The sequence below is a fragment of the Phascolarctos cinereus genome, unplaced genomic scaffold, assembly GCF_003287225.1.
Source record: "Phascolarctos cinereus isolate Bilbo 61053 unplaced genomic scaffold, phaCin_HiC Scaffold_3;HRSCAF=262, whole genome shotgun sequence".
NCBI lineage: Eukaryota > Metazoa > Chordata > Mammalia > Diprotodontia > Phascolarctidae > Phascolarctos > Phascolarctos cinereus.
Window position 1 is genome coordinate 22350491 of NW_027555736.1, and position 22533 is coordinate 22373023.

Consider the following 22533-nt stretch of genomic DNA (forward strand, 5'->3'; position numbering starts at 1 on the left):
TGATTCATATAGCACAATAATATATCATATATAACATTTATGTATCATATGACATAATTTGTTCAGCCACTCCCCAATTGATGTTTCCAGTCTTTGCCACTACAAAAAGAGCTAGAATTATTTTTATATATTTTTTCATCTTTCATATTCTTAGGGTGTAGGACTGGTGACAATATTGGTTCAAAGAGTATGCACAGTTTAATAACTTGAGGTATATTTCCAAATTACTTTTCAGAATGGCTGGACTAATTTACAGCTCTACAGACCGTACATCAGTGTGCCTTTGTCCTTTTCTTTTTTGTCCCCTTTGCCATTATGTGGGTGAGTGATGGACCCATGGTTGCTTTAATCTGCATTTCTCTAATTGTTAGTGATTTGGAGCATTTTCTTAATATGACTATTAATAGTTTGGATTTTTTTAAAAAGGCGATTGGCGTTAAGTGACTTGCCCAGGGTCACACAGCTAGTAAGTATCAAGTGTTTGGTCTCAGATGGAATTTGAATTCAGGTCCTCTTGACTTCAGGGCCAGTGCTCTACCCACTGAGCCACCTAGCTGCCCCAATAGTTTGGATTTCTTCCTTAGAAACACACTTGTTCATGTATCCTTTGGCTAGTTATCATTTGGATTCCTTCCAATTCAAAGCTATTATTTTATACATGATCAATAGCCTGCTGAGGTGGGTAACACAAATATGGTCATGCCCATTTTATAGGTGAGGAAGCTAAAAGTTTGTGAGTTGGAGTGACGTGGTACAGGGTAATACAGTTAGAGAGCTTAGCAATCTTTAGCCCAGGCTGCTGGATTTTAGAATTTAGGATTGAAAGGAATCTGGTTAGATGAATTTGTTTTATGGGTGAGGCAGCTGAGGTGGAGTGACTTGATCCAAGGATGTCTTACAGTTAGTGAGAGAATCAGTGGTTGAACTGCAGTCTTAATGCTCTTAACAGCACTACACAGGGCACTGGGAAAAGGAGCCTTGGCATGCTACAGAGGAGGTTATTTCGAAATGTAGGAAGGTAGGGGCTGCCCTTGAGTACAAAAGGTGTTCCTGTCTGCAGCTCATTTGGTCTTTAAAACTCTGATGCAAGTGCTAGAGGAAAAAACCAAGCCTCGGTAACTTGACCAGAAAACGTCTGAAGGAGTATTTGAACATTATCTGTCTGGTTTCAGAGAATTTCCTGCATCACTTATCAAGTGATAACAACCAAGGTAGTTTGCAAAAAGTAGAAAACATGGGGCACAGCTGGCCCTGCTGTCCATCTCCTGAGAAATGGTAGGAGAAAGATGGGTAGGTAGCTAATGCTTGTGAGAGGATAGCTGTAGGCTACACAAACCATTTGAAAAGGTTATTCATCTAAAACTTTCAAACTAAAAGGAAGACAAGTTAATAGATTGGTTCAGCATAAGATTGGTAGAAGAATTTATAGCTATTTTTTTTTTCAAATTGAACTAATTTAATCAGTTTCTCTCTTCTTAACATCTCTTACAGTCTGGCTTCTGACCTCATCATTCTACCTGAACCACTCTCTCCAAGGTTACCAGTGATCTCTTACTTTGCCAGATCCAATGGCTTTTTCTCCATCCTTGTTCTCTTCTTACTCAGTAAACTGTTCCTTGTCACCGCTATGATCAAATACGGAATCATCTGTTTGGCCTTCAAAGTCTTTCGTCATCTAGCTCCCTCCTACCTTTCAGTCTTCTTACTCCACTTGGAATCAAGGTGCAGAGTGTCTGACTGTGGCTGATCACAGCAGTGTGAGCTCGGCAGGCTCTATCACAGGCCCTGCACAAGTAGTCTATAATCCCTACCACATACTTTTCTTCTTCTTTTTATTAATTTTTAGTTTTCATCATTCACTTTCATAAGATTTTGAGTTTTAAATTTTCTCTCCCTCTCTCTTTTCTCCCCTCCCCAAGACGGCATGCAACCTGATATAGGCTCTACTTATACATTCACATTAGGCATATTTTCACATTAGTCGTGATGTATAGAAGAATTAGAACCAATGGGAGGAATCATGAGAAAGAAGAAATAAAACAAAACAAAAAAAGGAGAGCAAATAGCATGCTTCCGTCTTCATTCAGACTCCTAAGTTCTTTCTCTGGATGAGGATACCATTTTCCATCATGAATCTTTTGGGGTTGTCTTAGATCCTTGCATTGCTGAGATAAACTAAGTCCATCAAAGTTAGTCATCATACAATGCCTGCCGTACACTCTTCAATCCAGTGATACTGGTCTCCTGGCTGTTCTTTGAACAGGACATTCCATCTTTACCTCAGTATTTTCTCTGGCTGCCCTCTATGCCTCCTCATCTTCATTTCCTGGCTTCTGGTTTCCTTTTAAATTCCAACTAAAATCCCATGTTCTACAGGAAGGCTTTCCCATCCCCTCTTAATTCTAGTTATTTCCTGTTAATCTTGCATATAGCTTCTGTGTTTATTGACTGACTGAATTGTATGTAGTTTCGGCTTACTGCATTTTGAGTGAGTGTAGAGGGAAAGGTTCTATATAGCTCTTTATGGAGTGTACAGGTGAAAATTGGTATCCAGCCATTCATAATACATGTCTGTCCTCATAGAACTAGTTCTAAAGCTGGAAAGGACAGAAGCAGCCAAGAACTTGGCTACCTGAGAATCCAGCTTCAGTCCTCTCTCACACTGCATTTACATGAAGTGACATCTTAGTTTTTGTCTTCTATGATTATAGAAAAGATAAGCTAAAGTTTGCTCAATCAACATAACTTAGAGGCAGCGTGCGCATTTATGGTTAGTTAAGTTGGGAGCCAGCAAGACCTAGGTTTGTGTCCGCCCCTTGGCAAGAACTGGTGATGAAGGGCTAGTCATTTTAATCTCTTAGGCCAGAGGTGTCAAACGTGCTGCCCATAGATTAAAATATAATTGGGAAATATTTAAGAAAATGAATAAAAATATGGTAAAATACAGGCATACCTTGGAGATATTGTGGGTTGTGTGTTCCAGATCACCACAATAAAGTGAATATTGAAATAAATTGAGTCACATGAATTTTTTGGTTTTCCAGGGCATATAAAAGTGATGTTTATACTATTGTCTATTAAGAGTACAATAGTATGTCTAAAAAAAGTGTATACACCTTAATTTAAAAATTCTGCTCAAAACGCTAACCATCATCTGAGCCTTCAGCAAGTCAGTCTTTTTGCTGGTAGAGTCTTACCTTGGTTGGCTGCTGACACTGATCAGAGTGGTGGTTACTGAAGGTTAGGCTGGCTGTGGCAGTTTCTTAAAAACATCAATGAAGTTTGCTGTATCAGTTAACTCTTCCTTTCACTTGAACACTTGTAGATCATTGTAGGGTTATTAATTGACCTGATTCCAATATTGTATCTTGGGGAATAGGAGAGAAATGGGAAACTGAAGGTAGGTAGAGCAGTCAGAACTCACACAGCATTGGCTAAATTCAGCTGTTTTGTGGGTGAGGTTTGCAGCCACTCAGAATGTTACAGTAGTAACATCAAAGATCACTCACTGACCCCAGATCACCATAAGTGTAAAATGTGAGAATTACCAAAATGTGACACAGAGACGCCCTGTGAATATACGCTGTTTGGAAAATGGCGCCCATAGACTTACTTGACCCAGGATCGCCACACACCTTCAGTTTGTAAATGCAGTATCTGCAACATGCAATAAAGGGATGCATGCCCATAGATTGGGTCAATGGCCACATTTTTATTGTTTGTCACCACTGCTTTAGGCAACCTGCTTTGGTGGTTCCTTGGAAGTCCCCTAAACCAATGAAATTCCTGGGCAGTAACATCTTGGTTTGTCATCACTTCAGTGACAAATTATTGAGTAAAATGCCGTGTTGCAAGGAGGGTCTGGGATAGGTACTGGGGATGCAGAGACCCTGTCCTGAATGAGCTTATATTCTACTTGGGGGGGGAAACAATACATAACATAGATCTGTCAGTACAAAGTATTTGCAGGATCGAGGGAACACTGACAGGAATCCTGTGCGAGCTTATCAGTTACGGGGACTCTTAGAGCTAGAGGTAAATAGGGACAATAGAGTATCCCAGGTATAGAGATGAGGATTGGCACGTGGAATCTGGGACAGTCTTTTGGGGTCATGAAAAAAATGGTAGTTAAAATTTTTCTTTCATGTGCCAATTCCACAGTCTCCATCCCTGTGCCAGACCCCCTTCTCCTGCCATGAGTATATAAAAAGAGTACAATTGTTGACTATTACTGTAGTCCATAGTTTTGTGTGTAATAAAATGTTGATCGTTGCACTTTAAAAAATTTGTACTACTAGCTTGCCACTGAAGTTTTGTTTGTTTTTTAATAAAAATTTCAGCTACATTTTCAAACTTGATGTATTGTTTGAAAATTTTCATTTTTGTTGATACTATATCATTTGTTTCTGAATGTATGTCTTCTCTTCCCATATGCAGAAAGTCATTCTTTGTAACAAAGATTCAAAGAGAAAAATAGCAGTGCAAGACTAACCATGTATTGCTGGATAAGCTGTCTATGAAGGACCCCTCACGCTCTCAAGTTCTGCAACCAACATATTAACCCAATTTGATAACATGTGTGATACTGCTGTCGCCACCTCTGTAGTGAAGGGAGGAAGGTGCATCTTTAGCCGAGGCTGCTCATTATAACCGTACAGCAAGCTTGGTTGTTTCTGTTTACGTAATTGTTACCTGGCACATTATTTTTCCAGTTCTGCTTTCTTTTTGCATGAAGTCATGTTTTCTGTTGCTCCTTTGAATTCTTAATTTATATTTGACAGAGTAGCAGAATGTCGGAGCTTTATATTAGGCTTTATGTTAAAGATGAGAAAACTCAGGCCCAGATGTTTTGTCCCAAGTCATGAAGCTTGAGCAGCGATGCACTTACCTCTTCTTGACTTAGTGTTCTGAAGAGCGTATCGGTACTTGATAGTTTTAGCCAAGAGTGCCCCAGGAATTTCGTTATAACTTTCTACTTTATTTAGTGATTGAACAAGTTCTTACAACTGTACAGAAAGGTAGCCATCCCTGCCCTCAAGGAACTTATATTTTAATGCACAAAATGATCTCTTTCTCTCACTCTCTCTGTCTTTCTCTCTCTCACTGTCACTCACTTACACACACACATTCACGGGCATGTGTGTACATAGATACACACTTCTTGAATAATAAATTCAACTATTAATTGCATGATAATGTATTTAAAGTCTTTTGAAAGCCTTAAATACTACATAAAATACCAGGTATTATGATCATCGTTATGACATAAGCTAATAGCAATGGAAAAATACAAAATAGATCATTTTAGACTATAGTAAACTATTGAGGTAGTATGAGTTAGGCCTTAGAATGATGAGCTTAGATTCAGGAGTTCAAATTCTATTTCTGAAACTTCCTGGCTTTATGACCAAGTCACTTAACCTTTATGTGCTTTAGTGAACTCCTTCGGGCTCACTGACAGACCTTTCATGATGGAGGAAGCAATAAATGCCGAGAGCGCTCATACTTGTCTTCTTGTTGAAGTTTGTCAACTAATGTCTCACTCTTACTATTTTTTTTTTAAGTTTTTGGGAAATGCTAAGTAATTCATCTGTGGTATTTATGAGTACTTATTATCTGAACATAACAGCAAGAAGAGACAATCTAAGCCCGACCGTTTGACCAGTCAAATGTTAAGTTATTAATAGGGATAGAACCTAGGCTTGTGACTTGGTATAAAGAATCAGATGAGGAAATGCCTATCAGTGCAGGTCTGCACTTTCTTTGTCATCTGAGTTCTTTCTGACTCCCACTCAAAAGAGTTAAAAACCATTTTCTTGTAGAAAGAGCAGCACAGGGGTAATCCGTGTAAAAATAGATGAGTCTTGAAGAGATAATTGAACCTCAGGGTCACATGGCTGACAAGTGGCAAAGGTAGGATTTGAACTCGGGTCTCACTTGCTAATTTCTAGCTTTTCAGCTCCAGTGCTTCAAAAAAAAAATGAATAGTTTTTATGATGAGGACTCACTTTCCTTTTTTCCATTTCAGAGTCTCCAGCATATTGAATAGCTATGGAGGACTACACGAAAATTGAGAAAATTGGGGAAGGTGAGTAATTTATGTAATTTTCAAGCTGATAAGATTAAAAAGCAAAAAAAATCCTAAAACTTATTCAAATTAATCTTAATGCCCCCCCCCCCAAATCTGTAGTGTGGAGAACTACTTAGTTTTCCACTTCTCAGTATAAAGGTCCTTCATCTCCACTCATATATGAATATGTGCTTATTATATGAACCCCTTCAGTCAGTAATCGCCAAACATTTGTTAGATACTTGTATGTGCGCTGCTGAGTATACAAAGAACCCTGTCCTGAAGGAGCTTAACCCATCTGTTTGGAGGAGGGAACAATATAGAAAAAAACAAATGCAGTCATTCTTAAGAGTAGAGGACACCAGCAGTTAGGGGGTTGATCAGGTTGGGCTACCTGTGGAAAGTAACTTGCTTCCAAGGTCAGTTTCTGTGAGGCAGGCATTGGGAAAAGCACCAGTCAGATTGGGGGGGGGAGCGGTAAATGAGAGCGAGCAGTTAACACCTATGTAGTGTGACTGGGAGGATGTGGTGTCCTGAGCAGTAACGGGAATTTTGGGGTGGGGGCATGATGATGAGTTCAGATGTCTATGAGACATTTGGTTTGGGATTCCTGTAGACATTTGGAAATTGAAGTAAGATTGAGGGAGAAGAAAGAGGGCCAAGGAGAGAGCCTTGGGGAAAGATTCAGCAAAGAAGACTGCAGGTATTGTGGAGGTAGATAGAATCAGTAAAACTTGACAACTCATTTGATGTAAGGTCAGGCTCTGGGCAGGTGAGCAGTGGAGGATGACTGAGGCTTGGGTGACGGGAAACATAGTGGTACAGGCGCTTGGTAGGAATAAAGAAGTTTGGAAAAGGAGTGAGTCTGGGGGGAAGCTGCCTGGAGACCTTCCAGGTCAGAATGCCCAGTAGGAAGTCGGGAATGGGACTGGGGCTGAGGAAGGAGAATAGGGATAGGTGTGGGTCCGGGACCATCTGCACTGAGACGATAATTAAACTCCTGGGACTTCACAAAGTCTCTGAGAGAGAATGTGGAGAAAGAGAAGAGGGCCCAGTATAGAGCTGTGCAGTGGGGGTGGGAGAGACTAAGAAAACCCTTAAGGCAATCTAGGATCTGGTACAGTTTTTTGATTTCATTATCCTCAGTCCCTGTTTCCATCATTTGGTCTGTGGGTTTTATAATTCCTACTTTATTAGCACTATTTCAGTGAAAAACAAAAAGCACTGCTTGAGATGAACTGGAAGTAGAAGCCTCAAATGAAGAAAGTCCCCAGATATCTGTGACCCAGCAAGGGCGCTGATCGCCTTCAGAAGGAGGAGGGGAACCAGGATGTCAAGGTGTCTGGAACCAACAATCCACATCTTAGGGGGGTCAGTTGGAGGTTAGGAGGCCAGGCTGCCTGAGGGCTGCCCAAAGGCTCTGAAGGCCCCTCCTTTTATCTGGTTTTGATTGTCCTAACAAGCCAGGAGCGGTGGTTAAAGGTGTAAAAGAGGTATATTTAGATGCCTGATGGGAATTAAAAGGTCTAAATTCATTGCAATAAATACAAGAAAAAATGAACATCACCTGTTCTCAAAAGCTTCTGACAAATTCTAGACCCCAAGAATGTCAAGGCAGAGTTGCCTAGAATGAATTCACACAGTCAAGCCTTCTGTTAGTCAAGTGGCAAAGAGTTTATTGTAATGCTTTAGCAAAATCGGGCAAGGCTCCTTATGGGAACCCTTCGAGAGATGGAGGATGGTGCTGGGGTTTATATGGAAAAGGGGCACGGGAAAGGAATGCCAGGGATACTACTTAGGTAAAGGGTCCAGGTGTCTTTGGGAGCTATGGATGGGAAAGTTAGGTACTATATCAGACATTGAGAGAGTTGTCAGAGGCATGGACCTCGAGGATCTGGTGGGAGGAAGAGTCCTTGGGTCGACTAGGGGAAAAATTCTTGGGTTAAGGCACCCCTCTGTCTGATAAGAGAATGTATTCTGCAACAAGAGAAAATTTTCTCGTAGGGCAGGGGCCTTCTGAGAAATTGGGAGACTACCAGAGACATGATCTTAGGGGCTGGGTCCAGAGCACCCCCTTACTTCCTCTCCTGAGTAATGGGTTCCCCTTCACTGGAGGTCTCCGATCTCTCTGGCTGCTGAGGGACCTTTAAACTTTGAAGCTGTGACACCAGTAAATTATGCTTTACATTTCAGTGAGAAAACACTCTCCCAGACTTGAAATAATCTTTGACTTTTGCCTCTCTTTTCTTCTTTTTATTCAGTCTTTCACCAAGTGTTTGCATCTCCCTGGTGTGTTCTATTACTTTCAGTGCCTTCATCTCAGTCCAAGTTGTGATTGACCTGGTAGTGGATTATAACAATCCATCACTGGTATCTTCCCTGATCTTTCCGTGTCCCATTATGAATTTGGTTGCCAGATCAGAGTTCATAATTACTTTGACTGAGTAGCTTCTACTCATGAAGGGGTAATGGTTTCGTCTTTTCTATTAAATCAGGCCTCAGCCATTCTGCCTGGTTTTCCAGGCTCTTTGGTGTGACTTTAGCTTTACTGTTTACTAATATTTACTAAAAAAAAATAGCTTCACTATTCTTTAACACAAACTTTCTTTTCAAGCTCTTGTCTTTAGTGTCCTTCCATACACTAGGCCTGCCCTTTTCTCTTTTGTTCATGTTGTTTGTCTTGCTTAAAATTCCACCTTCCATCTCCACCTCTCATTTTTGAAGCCCAATTTAAGTCAGTCTCTTCCATGAAGAGTCTTCAGTGCTGACTCAGACCCAAGGGTCTTTCTGTCCTTGTGATTTCCTTTGTATTCCCAGTGCTTAACACAATGCCTGACACAGGTCTTGTTCCCTTCTGTTCTTTAATCATTTCTATCTGGCAGTTTATGATTCAATTATAGGAATAAACTTTCAGTTACCCAGGATTAGCTGTATGATACCCACCTTTCTAGGTAGCTGAAAAGCAAGCTTAAGTCGCGTCATAGATTCAAGAGCACCTGCAGGGAAGTACCATTACCTCCCTGAGGTCATGCCTGTAATGACCCTGTGCTGGGACCAGAAACCAGCTCTTCTCACTTAGGTTGACATTTTAAGGAGTTTTATTTTGATAGAAATCCCTTTAACCGTTTTAAATGTTGTCTCCTTCCTAATAAAGCACAGATTATCTATGTTAACAATGTAACCTTTTTTTGGTTTCTCATGCTCATTATGAAAATTGGTAATGTGCTACAGAAGTAGATGATACAGATAGCATACAGTGAATGCCAGTCCTCCCCTGTAATAGATGTTATGTTCTATATTTGCTTTCTTGTTTTCCACCTTCTGTCTTTTAAGTAGGGGGAATCATCTCTTTAAAAGATAATAAAAGCAAAAATATCTAAGCAAAGCTATTGGAGAAATGCATCATTTACACATTCCCTCGAATAAAGAATTATTTTGATGACTTGGAATACCTTTCTTTTTCTTTTTTTTTTGAGGCAGGAGTGGTGTTTTTGTTTTGTTTTTATCTTTTTGGTAACAGTTTTTGTTTGTTTTGGTAGAAGGCAAACATTTGACTTGACTTTACTTTTTGTGTTTTAGGTACCTATGGTGTTGTATATAAGGGTCGACATAAAACTACAGGTCAGGTGGTAGCCATGAAGAAAATCAGATTAGAGAGTGAGGAGGAGGGCGTTCCAAGTACTGCAATTCGAGAAATTTCTCTGTTGAAAGAACTTCGTCATCCTAACATTGTCAGGTATGGATAAAATTGTGGCTTGAAAGTATGTAAATTTTAAAGCTAATTTTTATGTTGTAGGCTTTTCCTACTTCAGAATTTTCTGTAATGATTTTATTTCAACAAAACTTATTCAGCATTTTCTGAACAGGAGCTCTGTAGAAGGGTTGGGTATAGCTCAAGAGTGGCTGTGTCTAGACAAGGGACTTTTTATTAGTAGAATAAGAGAAGTGACGTGCTCTGCCAACGTGGCTGAGGTAGAGACCTGGTGAGACCCAGGCCTGCTGACTTTTCATCCTGCCACTGGGGCTAGCCAGCTATCTGCTTGAGAACCACATGATTTTGAAATGGTAACTGCCTGGGTCATTATTGCCAGTGGAAAACCAGTGCTGTGCAAGCCTGTCCAGTGGCTTGTAGTTTCTTCCTGTTCTTTTCCTTGCCTCTTTCATCCCCACTTGATATTTCCATTTCAGGGGCCAAAATATCCCTTCCTGTCCCCTTGAAGAGAGAACACCTTGGCATTTGGCCGTGATGGTGTTGGATTCTTTCACTTGGAAACCTTTAGGGTGCCAGAGCAGCATGGAGACATAGCACTTGAGAACCTGCTTGGTCATAAGTTGGAATTACCTGTAGCAGACTTTTAAAAACAACCCTGGAAGTCAGTGGTTTCTTCTATAAACTGCTCTTGAACACTGGTGTCACGTTCAATCCTTTTTATAGGCTAGTCTCCATCTTATTCACAGGAAATATCTTGCTTTCCCTTTTGTCAGCCTTGATGAAAATTGTTTGTGAAGTGAGAGACTAGAAATATTTGTAAGATATGAATTCGTGAAATTGCTCTTTATTTTTAGCCTTCAAGATGTACTTATGCAAGATGCTAGACTCTACCTCATTTTTGAATTTCTCTCTATGGACCTCAAGAAATACTTGGATTCTATCCCTCCTGGCCAGTATATGGATTCTTCACTTGTTAAAGTAAGGCTTTTCTTAAAGTAAGGTTGATAGGTACTGACTATTGTTTGAAAAGATTAGGCCTCTTTTAGGTGGGACATGGATAAACTGGAGAATTTCCAGAAGAGGGCAATAATGGTGGACCCTCAGGATCGTGCCATAGGAGGACTGGTTAAAAAAGCTGGGGAACTTGAGGGTGTAGGGAGACAGAACAGCTATTTTTAAGTATTTGAAGGTCTGCTCTGTGAAGGAGAGGGATTAGACCTGTTAGGCTTGGCCCCAGAGGGTAGAGCTAAGAGTACCGGGAGGAGGGGACTGGATGGCAGGATAAATGTCTCTTCTGTTCCAAGTGGTCCCAGAGTGGAAGGAGCTGCTCAGGGAGGTGGTTACATCTCTTTTGCTAGAGGCTGGAGGCCCACCTTTCCATCATGGTGTAGAGGGCATTCTATAATTATTATTTGGGTTGACTTGGCTTCTAATGTCTGTTCCAGTTCTGATTCTATAATTGGAAGATGAACTTAATTTAAGTATTTACTGGTTCACATTCCTTACTTATTTTATTTATTTCAGGCTATAACTTGAAATAAGTATTTCCTAGTCCATGATAATACTCTGAACTTACTTCCTTATGCCTTAGAAATTTGGGAAGTATGAATAATCATTCAAGCACTTTTTAGGCATCTGTTATGTATCAGGCACCATGGTGGGCACTCAGGATAAAAATAGAAAAAAAAGAACTCCTGCTCTCTAGGACCTTGCAGTTCTGTTGAGGGAGAGACTGGTGGTGTGGGGAATAGGTAAAACAACCATTTGTCCATTCAAGCCCCTGCCCCTTCCTAGCTACATTTATTTCTGCAACGACAGGTGGATTCTAGATAGATTCTATAGAAACCATCAGAAAGAAGAATGGCACCCTTGTGTTTTATCCCCTGGATGCCGTGAAATAAATAAGACCTTGTCCTGATGGGATGTTGTAAAATTGTGACATAGGTCTCTAGAGGACGCTGTAGACTCCTAATGAGCAGCGTGTCCTGTAGACATTGATATCGGAATCTTGTCTTTTATGGGTATAAGTAATGTCGTCTTCATGCTTCCCTGTGCTGGAAGATGCAATTATAACATGGCATCTCTGTTAGTCTTCTCTTAGTATATATTCTAGCATACTTTGATTTAATTTTAATTTAATGTGTGACAGCATATTTACAATGAGAATTCATTGTGTTGTAAATGCCTTTTAGTTTTTAGAGTTTGGGTGCTTTGACTGGCTGCGTGAACAGCCCTCCTTTTAAAATCCACAGAACATGTTTATTATGAAGAACTTCAGCTATTGACTAGCCCTTAGCAAGAAGGGCTGGGCCCCTGCTAAACTGTGCTTGACACTGAGCTCTGTCGATGATGCCCTTTGATCGACCAGGCCCTTCAGAGGATTGCTGTCACTTGTTTAATGATGGTTTTTGTGATAGATGTCAACACAAAACTATTTGCTCCCAAAAGGTTCTATTGGACAAAAAAAATGAAGCGCTGAAAATATAGAACGGGCCTGTATTTGAAGTAGGGGTGACTATTGTAACTTCCAAAACACAAAGGTCACTCTAATTTAGCTCTGGAACCAGGTTTTATAATGAAGAACAAAGTGCCAAAAATGCAGCTATTTTAGGGTGCAAGTGGACTGACCATTTGTGGTCATTGTTTCTAATTTAAGTTTTAGAAGAACCAGATCCTGTAGCTATGTATTAGGAGCACAAAGGACTCAAATGGGTTAGTTTCTAATTTGTTTTCATTTTTCTTCAGAGTTATTTGTACCAAATCTTACAAGGCATTGTCTTTTGTCACTCACGAAGAGTTCTTCACAGAGATTTGAAACCTCAGAATCTGTTAATAGATGATAAAGGTGTGATTAAGCTAGCTGACTTTGGACTTGCACGGGCCTTTGGAATACCTATAAGGGTCTATACACATGAGGTAAGAAGAGTTAAAATAATTTTTTCTTATTGGAGTTGATATTTCCTAATTATCTTGTAAATTAGCTTTATGTTTGCCTTTTTTTAAATTTTTCACTTATAGAGAAAATGAAGGATTTTATCCTAAAACTGTCTCCTTTTTCCTTGTTTAGTGGAGTGTTTGTTGAACAGGAGTCAAGAGACAAAGTTCTGTCCAGAGCTCTGCTTATTAACTTGGTCGCCTTGATCAGTAGTCAGAAACATTTATTAAGCACCTTTTGTGTGCCAGGCGCTACATTAAGGAATGGGCAGTCCCTACCCTCAAAGAGGGAAGAGAAGACACAAAAGGAGGTTGAAGGGGAGCGTGACCCTTGGAGGAGAAGCCAAGCTGGGCAGCTAGTGATGAAGAGTGTCGCCGAAGGATTCCGTGCCAGTTCTGAAGGAGGCTTTGGGAGGAGGGGCCGGTGTCCTTAGAGCAGAGCAGCTGGTGGGCAATGAAGGGGCCGTACAAGTCACCCAGCCACCTGAGGCCCTCGTTCTTGTCAGAGGAGGTCAGCAGGAAGACAGGGGCTGGAGAGTAGAGCCCAACAGGGTCCCTTCTCCTAATTGTACGTATGAAGCCTTCTGGCTGCTGCTGATGGCCTTGGTTAGGCCTTAGTTAAGTGTCAGTCAACAAGCATTTATGAAGCACAGTACTATGTCCTGCCCTTAAGGAGCTCACTTCCTAATGAGGGAGATACAGGGTAGATGACAGGTAATCATAGGGAAGCCCCTAGCAGCTGGGGGGACAAAGAGCCTCCTGCACAGGGGGAGGAGGGGGGTGCTTTAGGCATGGGAGAGAGCCGGGGCAAAGCCAGGGGTGGAAGTGTGGAGAGCAGCCAGAAGAGCTCAGAATGTGCAGGGGGAATGTGATAGAAGAAGCCTGGAAGGGTGGGCAAGAGCCAGGTTGTGAAGAGCATCAAATGCCAAGCTGAGGTCTTGATGTGTGGCCCCCCTGGAGCTTATGAGGCATGTACTTGGGCAGCTGTGGACTGTAAGAATGAGAAATTTGGGGAGGATATGAGTGTGAGCAAAGAGTCGAGGATGACAGCCTTGGGTGTAGGCCTGAGTGACAGGAAGCTGGGGAGAGAGAAGGTTTGGGGAAAGATAGCAAGTTCTGTTCATTTGAGATGTCCCTGAGGTCTTTGGAGGTGCTTGGCCAGAACTCGGGAGAAAGGTTGGGGCAGGTGGACCATTCTAGGAACCATCTGCATGGCAGTGGAGCCATGGAAGCTGCTGAGACGAATGACCTCAGGGAAAAGAGAAGGGGGCCCAGGCCGGAGCCTTTGGGGATGCCCTGGTGAGTGGGCATGGGCATGGATGAAGACCCTTCAGAAGACTTAAGAAGAATTGGCCAGACAGGTCAGAGGAGAACCAAGGGAGACTAGAAGGATGGAGGTGAGATTTTAGAGGTTTGGTGACTAGCGGGGGCAGGCTCAGTAGATTGAGGTGTGAAGTCAGGCTGTGCAGTGTTCAGAGGGTGAGATGAGGGTGCACTGGGAACGTGCCTGCTGTTAGTGGCTTCTCTGGGAGAGGAGCTGAAAGGGGAGGAGAGGTCACTAGGCCGGATGGCTAGATTGATAGATAGATTGAAAGGTTTTTTTCTTTTTCTTTTCTTTCTTTTTTTTTTTTTTTTGGTTAGGCAATGGGGTTAAGTGACTTGCCCAGGGTCACACAGCTAGTGTTATATGTCTGAGACTGGATTTGGACTCAGGTATTACTGAATCCAGGGCCCATGCTGTATCCACTGTGCCATCTAGCTGCCCCTAGATAGAAAGGTTTTTAAGGAAGAAGGCAGGTTGTCTGTAGGCAGCAGGGAGGTAACCAGTAGATAGGGAGGAGAAAGAAGTGGAGGGGTGGTATCCAGGGGTTGGTCTTGGTCAAGAGAATGACTGTCCCTTCCTTTGAGACCAGAGTGAAGGAGGCAGTGGGGAAGATTGCTGAGAGATGAGAACAGGTTGTGGTTGTATGGAGGCTTAGCTGATGGGAGCAGGGTACCATTGAGAGCTTGGGGGACAGTCTCTATACTGGAGACCTTACTTCAGTGAGAGCCAGCTGAGGCTGGGTGAATTTTGTGGGAGCTAGTCATGGCTTCCTCAGAGCTTCAGTAGTGTGTGAATAGGAATGAAGGTGGTAGTGGGTAGGTTTGTCGAGGCTAGGCGTATGAGATGAGAGGATCGTGGAGAGAGTAGCAGGAAGGATAGCCACCAGTGCAGTGTAGCACCAGCGGGAACACGCTGAAGGGTGGGGAGAGGTCAGGGTGAGGACCAGAGGCTTAGGGGCCATGAGGAATAGGGAAATGTGTGCTTATCCGTGGTTATAGGCATGTGGAGGATGCGAGGTCTTGAATATGATGCAAGTAGAGTGCTTAGGGGGGACTCTAGCTGCAGTGGAGGGGGAGAGCAGTTCAAGCCTGGGAAGGAAGTCAGTACACTGCAGACCTGGGAAGTCAGAGTATCTGAAGGAGCATCAGTGGGCACATGTGTGCGGGTCCCCTCATGTGAGGTCAGGAGTTAAGCTGGAGACAGGGACTGAGCCAGGCAGTGTTCTGGGGAGCATTGTCACCAGTGATAAATGGGCTGGGTGGAGGCGGATGGTGCCACGTGGTGATGGAGGGCAGGGTCTGTATTCAGCCCTGGGCATCAAGTAGGATTCCAGCTCCTCCAGTGAGATGAGTGCTGTGTGAGGCGTGGAAGGAAGTGAGGGGCCAGATTGGCAGGAGGGCAGAGGGAGCGGAGTCTTTGGGAAGAAGTTCCCACAAGAGTACTGTCCACCAAGCCATCCCACCCTTCAAGTCACTGAACCCCCTGAACCGCAGTTTCTTGTTCTGTAAAATGATGGCCTTGGCCTGATGACCCCTTGAAGTCCCTTCCATCTCTAGATGGATGGTAGGATTATTTTTTTAAAGTAATAGTCATCCTTTTACCCGCTTTGTGTGCTGCGGATGACCTTGCTGCAGGACAAGCATGGCTGCATTCCCATCCTTGAGTACCTTGACCTGGTAGGGCAGAGCAGTGTGAGTTAGGAGGTCTCAAAGAGTGGTCTGAACAGGAAAGCGTGGAGGTGCAGAGAGGATGGGAGGGCTTGGCGTTGGAGCTGCGCCGTGAAGAGAAGGTAGGATGGACAGGTGCAGCTGAAGATCCTAGACAGATGAGAAGGCACCCATCCACATGGGGACGGGCTTCGTTTGGTTGGGCAGCAGTTCCCATGACCACTCTGGAAAGCTCTAGGTGGCTTCTGTGGAGATGTTATTCCTCTAGGCCTGTGTGTGCTGCGTCAGACCTTTTAATGGGGGATTTCTAGTTTGGGATCATTAATGTGCTTCCTACATTTCTCTTTTGTGTCAGGTAAACAGGGACTGCCTTGTTATAATAGTCTGTCATATTCTGTATTCCCTTTTAATTTCTACACATAAAAGAGAAGTACTGGTGTGATCTATATCTGCCTCTCTGACCTAAGGAAATGGTTTACTTTTTTAGATGTCTCCATTTATATTGAAATAGTCAATATATATACTGTCCTTTAGGAGGAATTCTTCTATAAAGCAGGAATTGAGGGCCAAGTCCTGCCTGCTGCCTGTTTTTTTTGTATGGCTTTGAGCTGAAGAATGGTTTTTATGTTTTTAAATACATTAAGATTTTATTTAAAAATGTGAAAGCCATAGTTAGCTCCTTGGCCCTGCAAAAACAGGAGGTAGGCTGGATTGGGTTGAAAGTGCTGAACCTCTCTGATAGAGTAGTTTGTTCTTAACCCCTTAAAAAAGAGGAAATTATTTCTAGCTTTGCATTTTGCTTTTCCTTTTGAGGATATTCCAAATGAAACATAAGTCCACAGATTTTGAGAGATGTCTTATTTTTCAACAACTATACATTCGGTTCAATTGCAAACCATTTTAAATTTTTGTGTTTTAGGTGGTCACACTGTGGTACCGGTCTCCAGAGGTGCTGCTGGGGTCTGCCAGATATTCTACTCCAGTAGACATTTGGAGTATAGGCACAATATTTGCTGAATTAGCAACTAAGAAGCCACTTTTCCACGGGGATTCCGAAATCGACCAGCTCTTCCGAATCTTCAGGTATCTCATGCATTTCTACTTTATTCCCACAATACAAAAGACAGGATGCACATATAGTGTGTCTCCCTCCCCAAGTAAGGAGAGTGTATCTCAGTAAACTTTTGTCTTGCAGAGCTTTGGGGACTCCTAATAACGAAGTGTGGCCAGAAGTGGAGTCACTGCAGGATTATAAGAATACATTCCCCAAGTGGAAACCAGGAAGTTTGACGTCACATGTCAAGAATCTCGATGAGAACGGCATAGATTTGCTCTCTGTGAGTTGTCCACCCTGGTAGCTCTGATGGGGCTTTAACGCAAACCCACTTGTTGAAGATGTGGAAGCTCCTGCTTTGTTGTTGTTTTAATTATGTACTGCATGCATTTTAGATTGGTATATGACACATGTTACACACACACACACACACACACACACACACACAGGTTGGGATCAAGCAGATTTCTGTGTTGGAATAATTTACTTAGGGCTTTCCTCACTTGTGTTTTGGAGGGGGACCATGCTCGGCTTTTTGTTGGTTTTGTTTTTTGGTGCAAGAAGTCTCAGCCATTTTTACCAGAGACCAAGTACAGTAGAAAGGATGTTGGTTTTTTGGCTGTTGAATCTAGGAGGCTTATTATACTTTAACTACTTGGAAGAATTAAATAGGAAAAGTGAGGTGAGCATGTAGCACAGGAATGCTGGGCAGTAAGAAGAGAAAGATGGGGGTTGCCCTGGGCTAGAAGGAGAGAAATGAATGGAGCTAACAGGTAATTAAACCAGCCTGGAGCCCATAAGAGCTGGGAGGGGTCCAGCAAAGTAACTGTTGCATAACTTGTAGTGAAGAACTTTTCCTCCTTCTGACCTCACATTTTCCTTTTCCTTTTTGGCATTTGTGCTGCCTTATTTTCCTTTAACTCAACATCAAGTTTTATTTATAAAGTTTAAATTTATTCACTGTTCAAAATGTAAATGATCAATGTTAGAGTTGATTCAAGTCTATGCCTCCATAATTGGTTACATTCTGGGCTATTTATTCCAAGACACTTTGCATTGCTTCTACTTATCTTTTTATTTTGAAATACTGAAATTTATGTTTCCTCTTAAGATTTGAAAAGGAAGAAAAAAAAGATAAACTATTAGTAGACTGTACTTTTTTTTATTGATTTATTTTGATTCATCAACAATCACTTCCATAAGCTTTTGAGTTTTAAATTTTTCTCCCCCTTCCTCCCCACCACCCTCCCCAAGATGGCCCATAATCTGATAAGGCTATACCTATACATTCCTGTGAAACATATTTTCACGTTAGTGATGTTGTGAGTAAGAATTAGAACCAATAGGAGGAACCACCAGAAAAAGGAAACAAAACTCAACAGAAGAAAAAAATAGTAAATAGTATGCTTCAATTTGCATTCAAACTCCATAGTTCTTTCTTTGGATGTGGATAGCATTTTCCATCAGGAGGCCTTTGGAGATGTCTTAGACCCTTGCATTGCTGAGAAGGGTTTAAGTCTATCAAAGTTAGTCATTGCACAACGTGGCTGTTGCTGTGTACAATGTTTTCCTAATTCTGCTCACTTCACTCAGCATCAGACCATATAAGTCTGTCCAAGTTTTTCTGAAGTCAGCCTGTTCATCATTTCTTATAGCACAATAGTATTCCATTATATTCATATACTACAACTTATTCAGCCATTCCCAAATTGATGGCCATCCTCTCAATTTCTAATTCTTTGCCACCACAAAAAGAGCTTAGGCCGTATTTTTAAAAATTGATATTTTTGTTTGGGATTATATTCTTCCCTTCTCCCTTTTGGGTTAGTGCTATTTCTTTAGCGTGTCTGTTCTTTTCATCTGTGTTATTCTGTATCCGCTCAGTTTCTGATCTTGCTAATGTCCTGAGTTCTCACTTCAGCACTGTATTGCTTGTGACTTTTCTCTTGAATTCACTACAAAAGTTTAGCAGGTATTTATTATAAACTCTTCTCTCTATCCTTGCCACTTCTTTTCCCATATCTCCAATAAGAAAGAAAATTCTATATTCACTTAGTCATTTAGAACAGCCTTCTCTCCCTGCCAAAATAAATTTCTCACTCCTATGAAGTCTTCAGAAATGTTGATTCTTATTTTTGCAGCACTTTGTCCCAATATGTCTCTCCTCTTGCCCATGCAGTCAGCCATTCCTTATTTTTAAAAATGAAATGATATATATTCATACATGCATTTAGAATCTGTTCCTCCTACTGGGCCCCCACTCCCACCCCAACAAAAGAAAGAAAAATAAAACACTCAAACAAATTCCCACATTGTTCCTGCATGATAATTGGTCTCTGCATTAAGTTCATCACCACTGACAGAGGGTGAGGGTCTTATTTTTATCTTAAATTTTCTGGACCCACGGCTGACTTTTGCAATGATCAGCGTCATCAAGTCTTTTCAAAATTGTTCTCTATATCATTATTGTTTCAATTGGTTTTGAGCCGTTCCTGACTAACACATTGGTCAGATCAAAAGTGAACGTCCCCGTGGTCTCCATTCGTTCATGTAGAATTCCTGAGCCTGTGTTTTTCAGATTCCTTGTTTCTCATGGGGCAGCAGCATTGTTACTGTGTGTATGTGTGTGTTAGTCTGTGTATGTGTGTGCACGCTTCCGCTAGTTTGTTTAGCTCATCCGAAACAGTCAGGGAATCTGATTCCGATTCTTTGATGCAACAACTGTGGTTATAAATATTTTGGTGTCTCTGCATCTTTCTGTCTTGACTCCCTTGTGTAAGGCCAGAGGTGTGGCGTCTGCCTCCAGGTCACAGGCTATGGATTCCTCAAGTTTTAAAGCGATGTTCATCAGGAAGGAAGTAGCTATTCTTGCCTTTGGTTGGAAGGAATTTCTAAGCCATCCTAATTTCTTTGATTCTGTAAAGTATTGTCTCTACCCCCCACCCCTTCTTGTGTGTGGTTTTGTTTTTAAAATCTTAGGGTGTGTTTTAGAACTTTGCTTATTTTTCATCTTCAGTACCTGATCAGATCTAGTTTCTATGTTGTGCACACACGTAACGACTTTGGACTATGAGGTTCACTCGAACTCATCTATTCTAACCAACATTATTCTTTAATAATTTGTGATGGTTTGTCACCCACTGCTTGTGGATTTGATAGTGTTCTTTGCTTTCCAACACAAAGTGAAAATTACTGTTCTATCTATGTGCGTTTGTGAGGGTTAGCTCATTGGCTCATAACTCTAGAGCCAAAAGAAGCGTCAGAAGCCATCTTGTCTAACCCCTTCATCTCATAGGTGAGGAAACGGAGGCCCAAGGTGTGGGAAGCCCCAGAGGTGGGCCGTGAGTCCAGGACTCGGGACACTAGAGACAAGTGTTTAGGGGCAGCAGCTTCTTCTCTTGTTAGCATCCAGGATTCCGTTACCATCAAAAAGCACTGAAGAGAGGTTTCGAGCCTGGTTCCTCTTGCTCTTTTTCTACTCTCTGTACCAAGCTGCCCCTTTGTTAGACAGCTCACTGGTGATATACACTCCTCTGTAACCAGCCTCTCCCCACTGAAAACTCCTTCAGGTCTGTGCTTTGGTTTGGTGCTTTGGGCTGTGTATCCCTCAGGACCTTGGATATGGTTGAAGTGGAGTCATTTCTAGTCTCAGGACCAGGATTCATTATTATAATTACTAAGTCTAGCTGCTTTTAGGTGTTTCGAGGTTTTTGTTGAATTTTTTTTTGAAGCACCATGGTCATTTTGTTGGGATATACACCCCACCCCATGAGCCTTCCTTGTCACAAATTAAAACAGTGACTCGAAACTGGTTAATGCCATGATCTTGGTGGGAGATATCTACCATATTCTGCATGGTTCCTTTCCTTCCCTCCACCCTCCAAGGAAAGGAAGAAAGTGGTTTTTGGTTGTCTGATTGTATTCATTTACATTATTGTAGTCATTGTGGATGCTGTTCTTCTGGTCCTGCTTCTTTTAAGCTGTAGCATTTAATAAAAAAAAAATTTCCTTAGTCATCATTTCTTAACAGTATGATAATGTTCTGTTATCTTAATATGCATCAGTTGGTTGGTTCAGTGACTGCCACTGAAGGGTGCTGGCTTTGTGGAAGCATCTGTTTTAAATGCCAACGAGGGCAGCGCTCGGGCCAAGGAACATTGCAAAGGAGAGACCCAAATTGACGTTCATTTCTCTTAGTAATGGTTTAGTTTGCCAGGCCTGGTATTTATGTATTCATCTACACATCATATCTACTGTGTTATGATTTCAAGGGTATTTGGGCTGCCCTTGTCGGTCTAACGTCGCTTTCTGGTCAATCTAGCGCTCCTTCAATTTGATCTAAAAAAGGTTCCTTAGTTCTTCCAAGTGTGTATGCGCATTCATTTTTGCCCTAATATCAAGTCAGCTCACTGGAATGTGCGTGCCCTGATTCACCCCTCCCCACTCGGATGCCTTTTGTTTAAGACATGCTGGAAGCAGCATTGAAGCAAGTGCAGTTGAGTGCCACAGTTCCTGCAAAAACATCTTAAATTGCTCTTAACCAGAAAGGGAAGTCGTTTTTATTTTTCCTGGCCTAAATTTATATTCCTGCTTGTAAACTATGAGCCTGAAATGCATTTGTGTTTCAACATGGAATTAACAACGACAAAAAAGGAAGTATTGGCACGTCGGGTTTCTCAGCGCTAACGCTTTTGGCAGGGGAGGTATTGTAATTAGTGCTCCTGGGTAAGGTGCACAAGGACAGCGTTTACAATCTCCTGAACTGAGCGAGGCTTGAATCTTACAAAATCATTTTGACGTTAGCTTTTTTGGGGGTGATAGACATTAATTTATTAGAAAATTTAAGTAGATAATGTGTTTAGTTTCGTTGGTACAATTTCCTGAATAAGTTTCCATTTCTTTCTTTTTCAGAAAATGTTGGTCTATGATCCTGCCAAACGAATTTCTGGCAAAATGGCATTGAACCATCCATATTTTAATGACCTGGACAGTCAGATTAAGAAGCTCTAGTTGTCCAGCCAAGTGATTCCTGGGGTTTTGTATCAAGAATGGATAGTCCTCTTGTAATGTTAAGCTCTGTCAACATTTGTCTTTATATGTGTGTTTCCTATCTTTGTTGTAAAATTGAAGCTGTCCTCTCTTTTTCCAAGGTGTTGCATAAAACTGTAAATATCGTTATAATGAATAATGCTCTATGTAGATCTCATCAGTACAGCTGTTTTGTTTTCTATAAATAAAAGTGTAAATCCAGCATTGATGTGCAGGGCTTGGGGAAAGTTGGAGCTAATTTTAAAACAATATTCTCCTAGAGTTTTTGCATGTTTGAGATGTTATTTAGGAGCATAAATCAGACTCAAGTTTTATTATGTTATAAAATATCTTAAGACCCTTCCCTGGGTATTTGTATGTTTAAATTGAATTCCAATTGCCTGCAACAATGTGAAATTTAAATTTGTCTCATCATCAAAACCAACCACAGTGAAGGGGAAATAAGGGTATAGGACTTCAAATAATTTACCCAATTAAAAGCCTAAAATCATTAATTAAGTTTAGATTATTCATGCGGTAGGATATAACATGCACACATATTATCTTTCCCTTGGCTTCCTACTTTATAACTCAGAATAAGAGAATGATGTGAATTTGGCCATATACCTCGGTGCCTTATAAAACTAAGCATGAGGGTGTGCTAAGGGCTTCCCGTATCAGAAGAGCAAACAGCAAATTCATCGGCTATCCTGTGGACCGTTTGAGTTATGAAATTGTTTGAAT

General features: G+C 41.5%; 1 protein-coding gene across 1 annotated transcript in view; it reads left to right on the forward strand.

Annotated features, from left to right (window-relative positions):
* The window catches only part of CDK1 (cyclin dependent kinase 1), a 23425-nt gene extending 1414 nt beyond the window's left edge, over positions 1 to 22011 (forward strand). The window contains exons 2-8 of the mRNA XM_020998246.2: positions 6029 to 6088; positions 9650 to 9806; positions 10637 to 10760; positions 12528 to 12698; positions 16627 to 16790; positions 16903 to 17044; positions 21673 to 22011. Of these exons, the coding sequence (XP_020853905.1) occupies positions 6052 to 6088; positions 9650 to 9806; positions 10637 to 10760; positions 12528 to 12698; positions 16627 to 16790; positions 16903 to 17044; positions 21673 to 21771 (894 nt within the window). The 5' untranslated portion in view covers positions 6029 to 6051 and the 3' untranslated portion in view covers positions 21772 to 22011. The remainder of the gene's footprint in view (positions 1 to 6028; positions 6089 to 9649; positions 9807 to 10636; positions 10761 to 12527; positions 12699 to 16626; positions 16791 to 16902; positions 17045 to 21672) is intronic.
* The last annotated feature ends 522 nt before the right edge of the window (positions 22012 to 22533 follow it).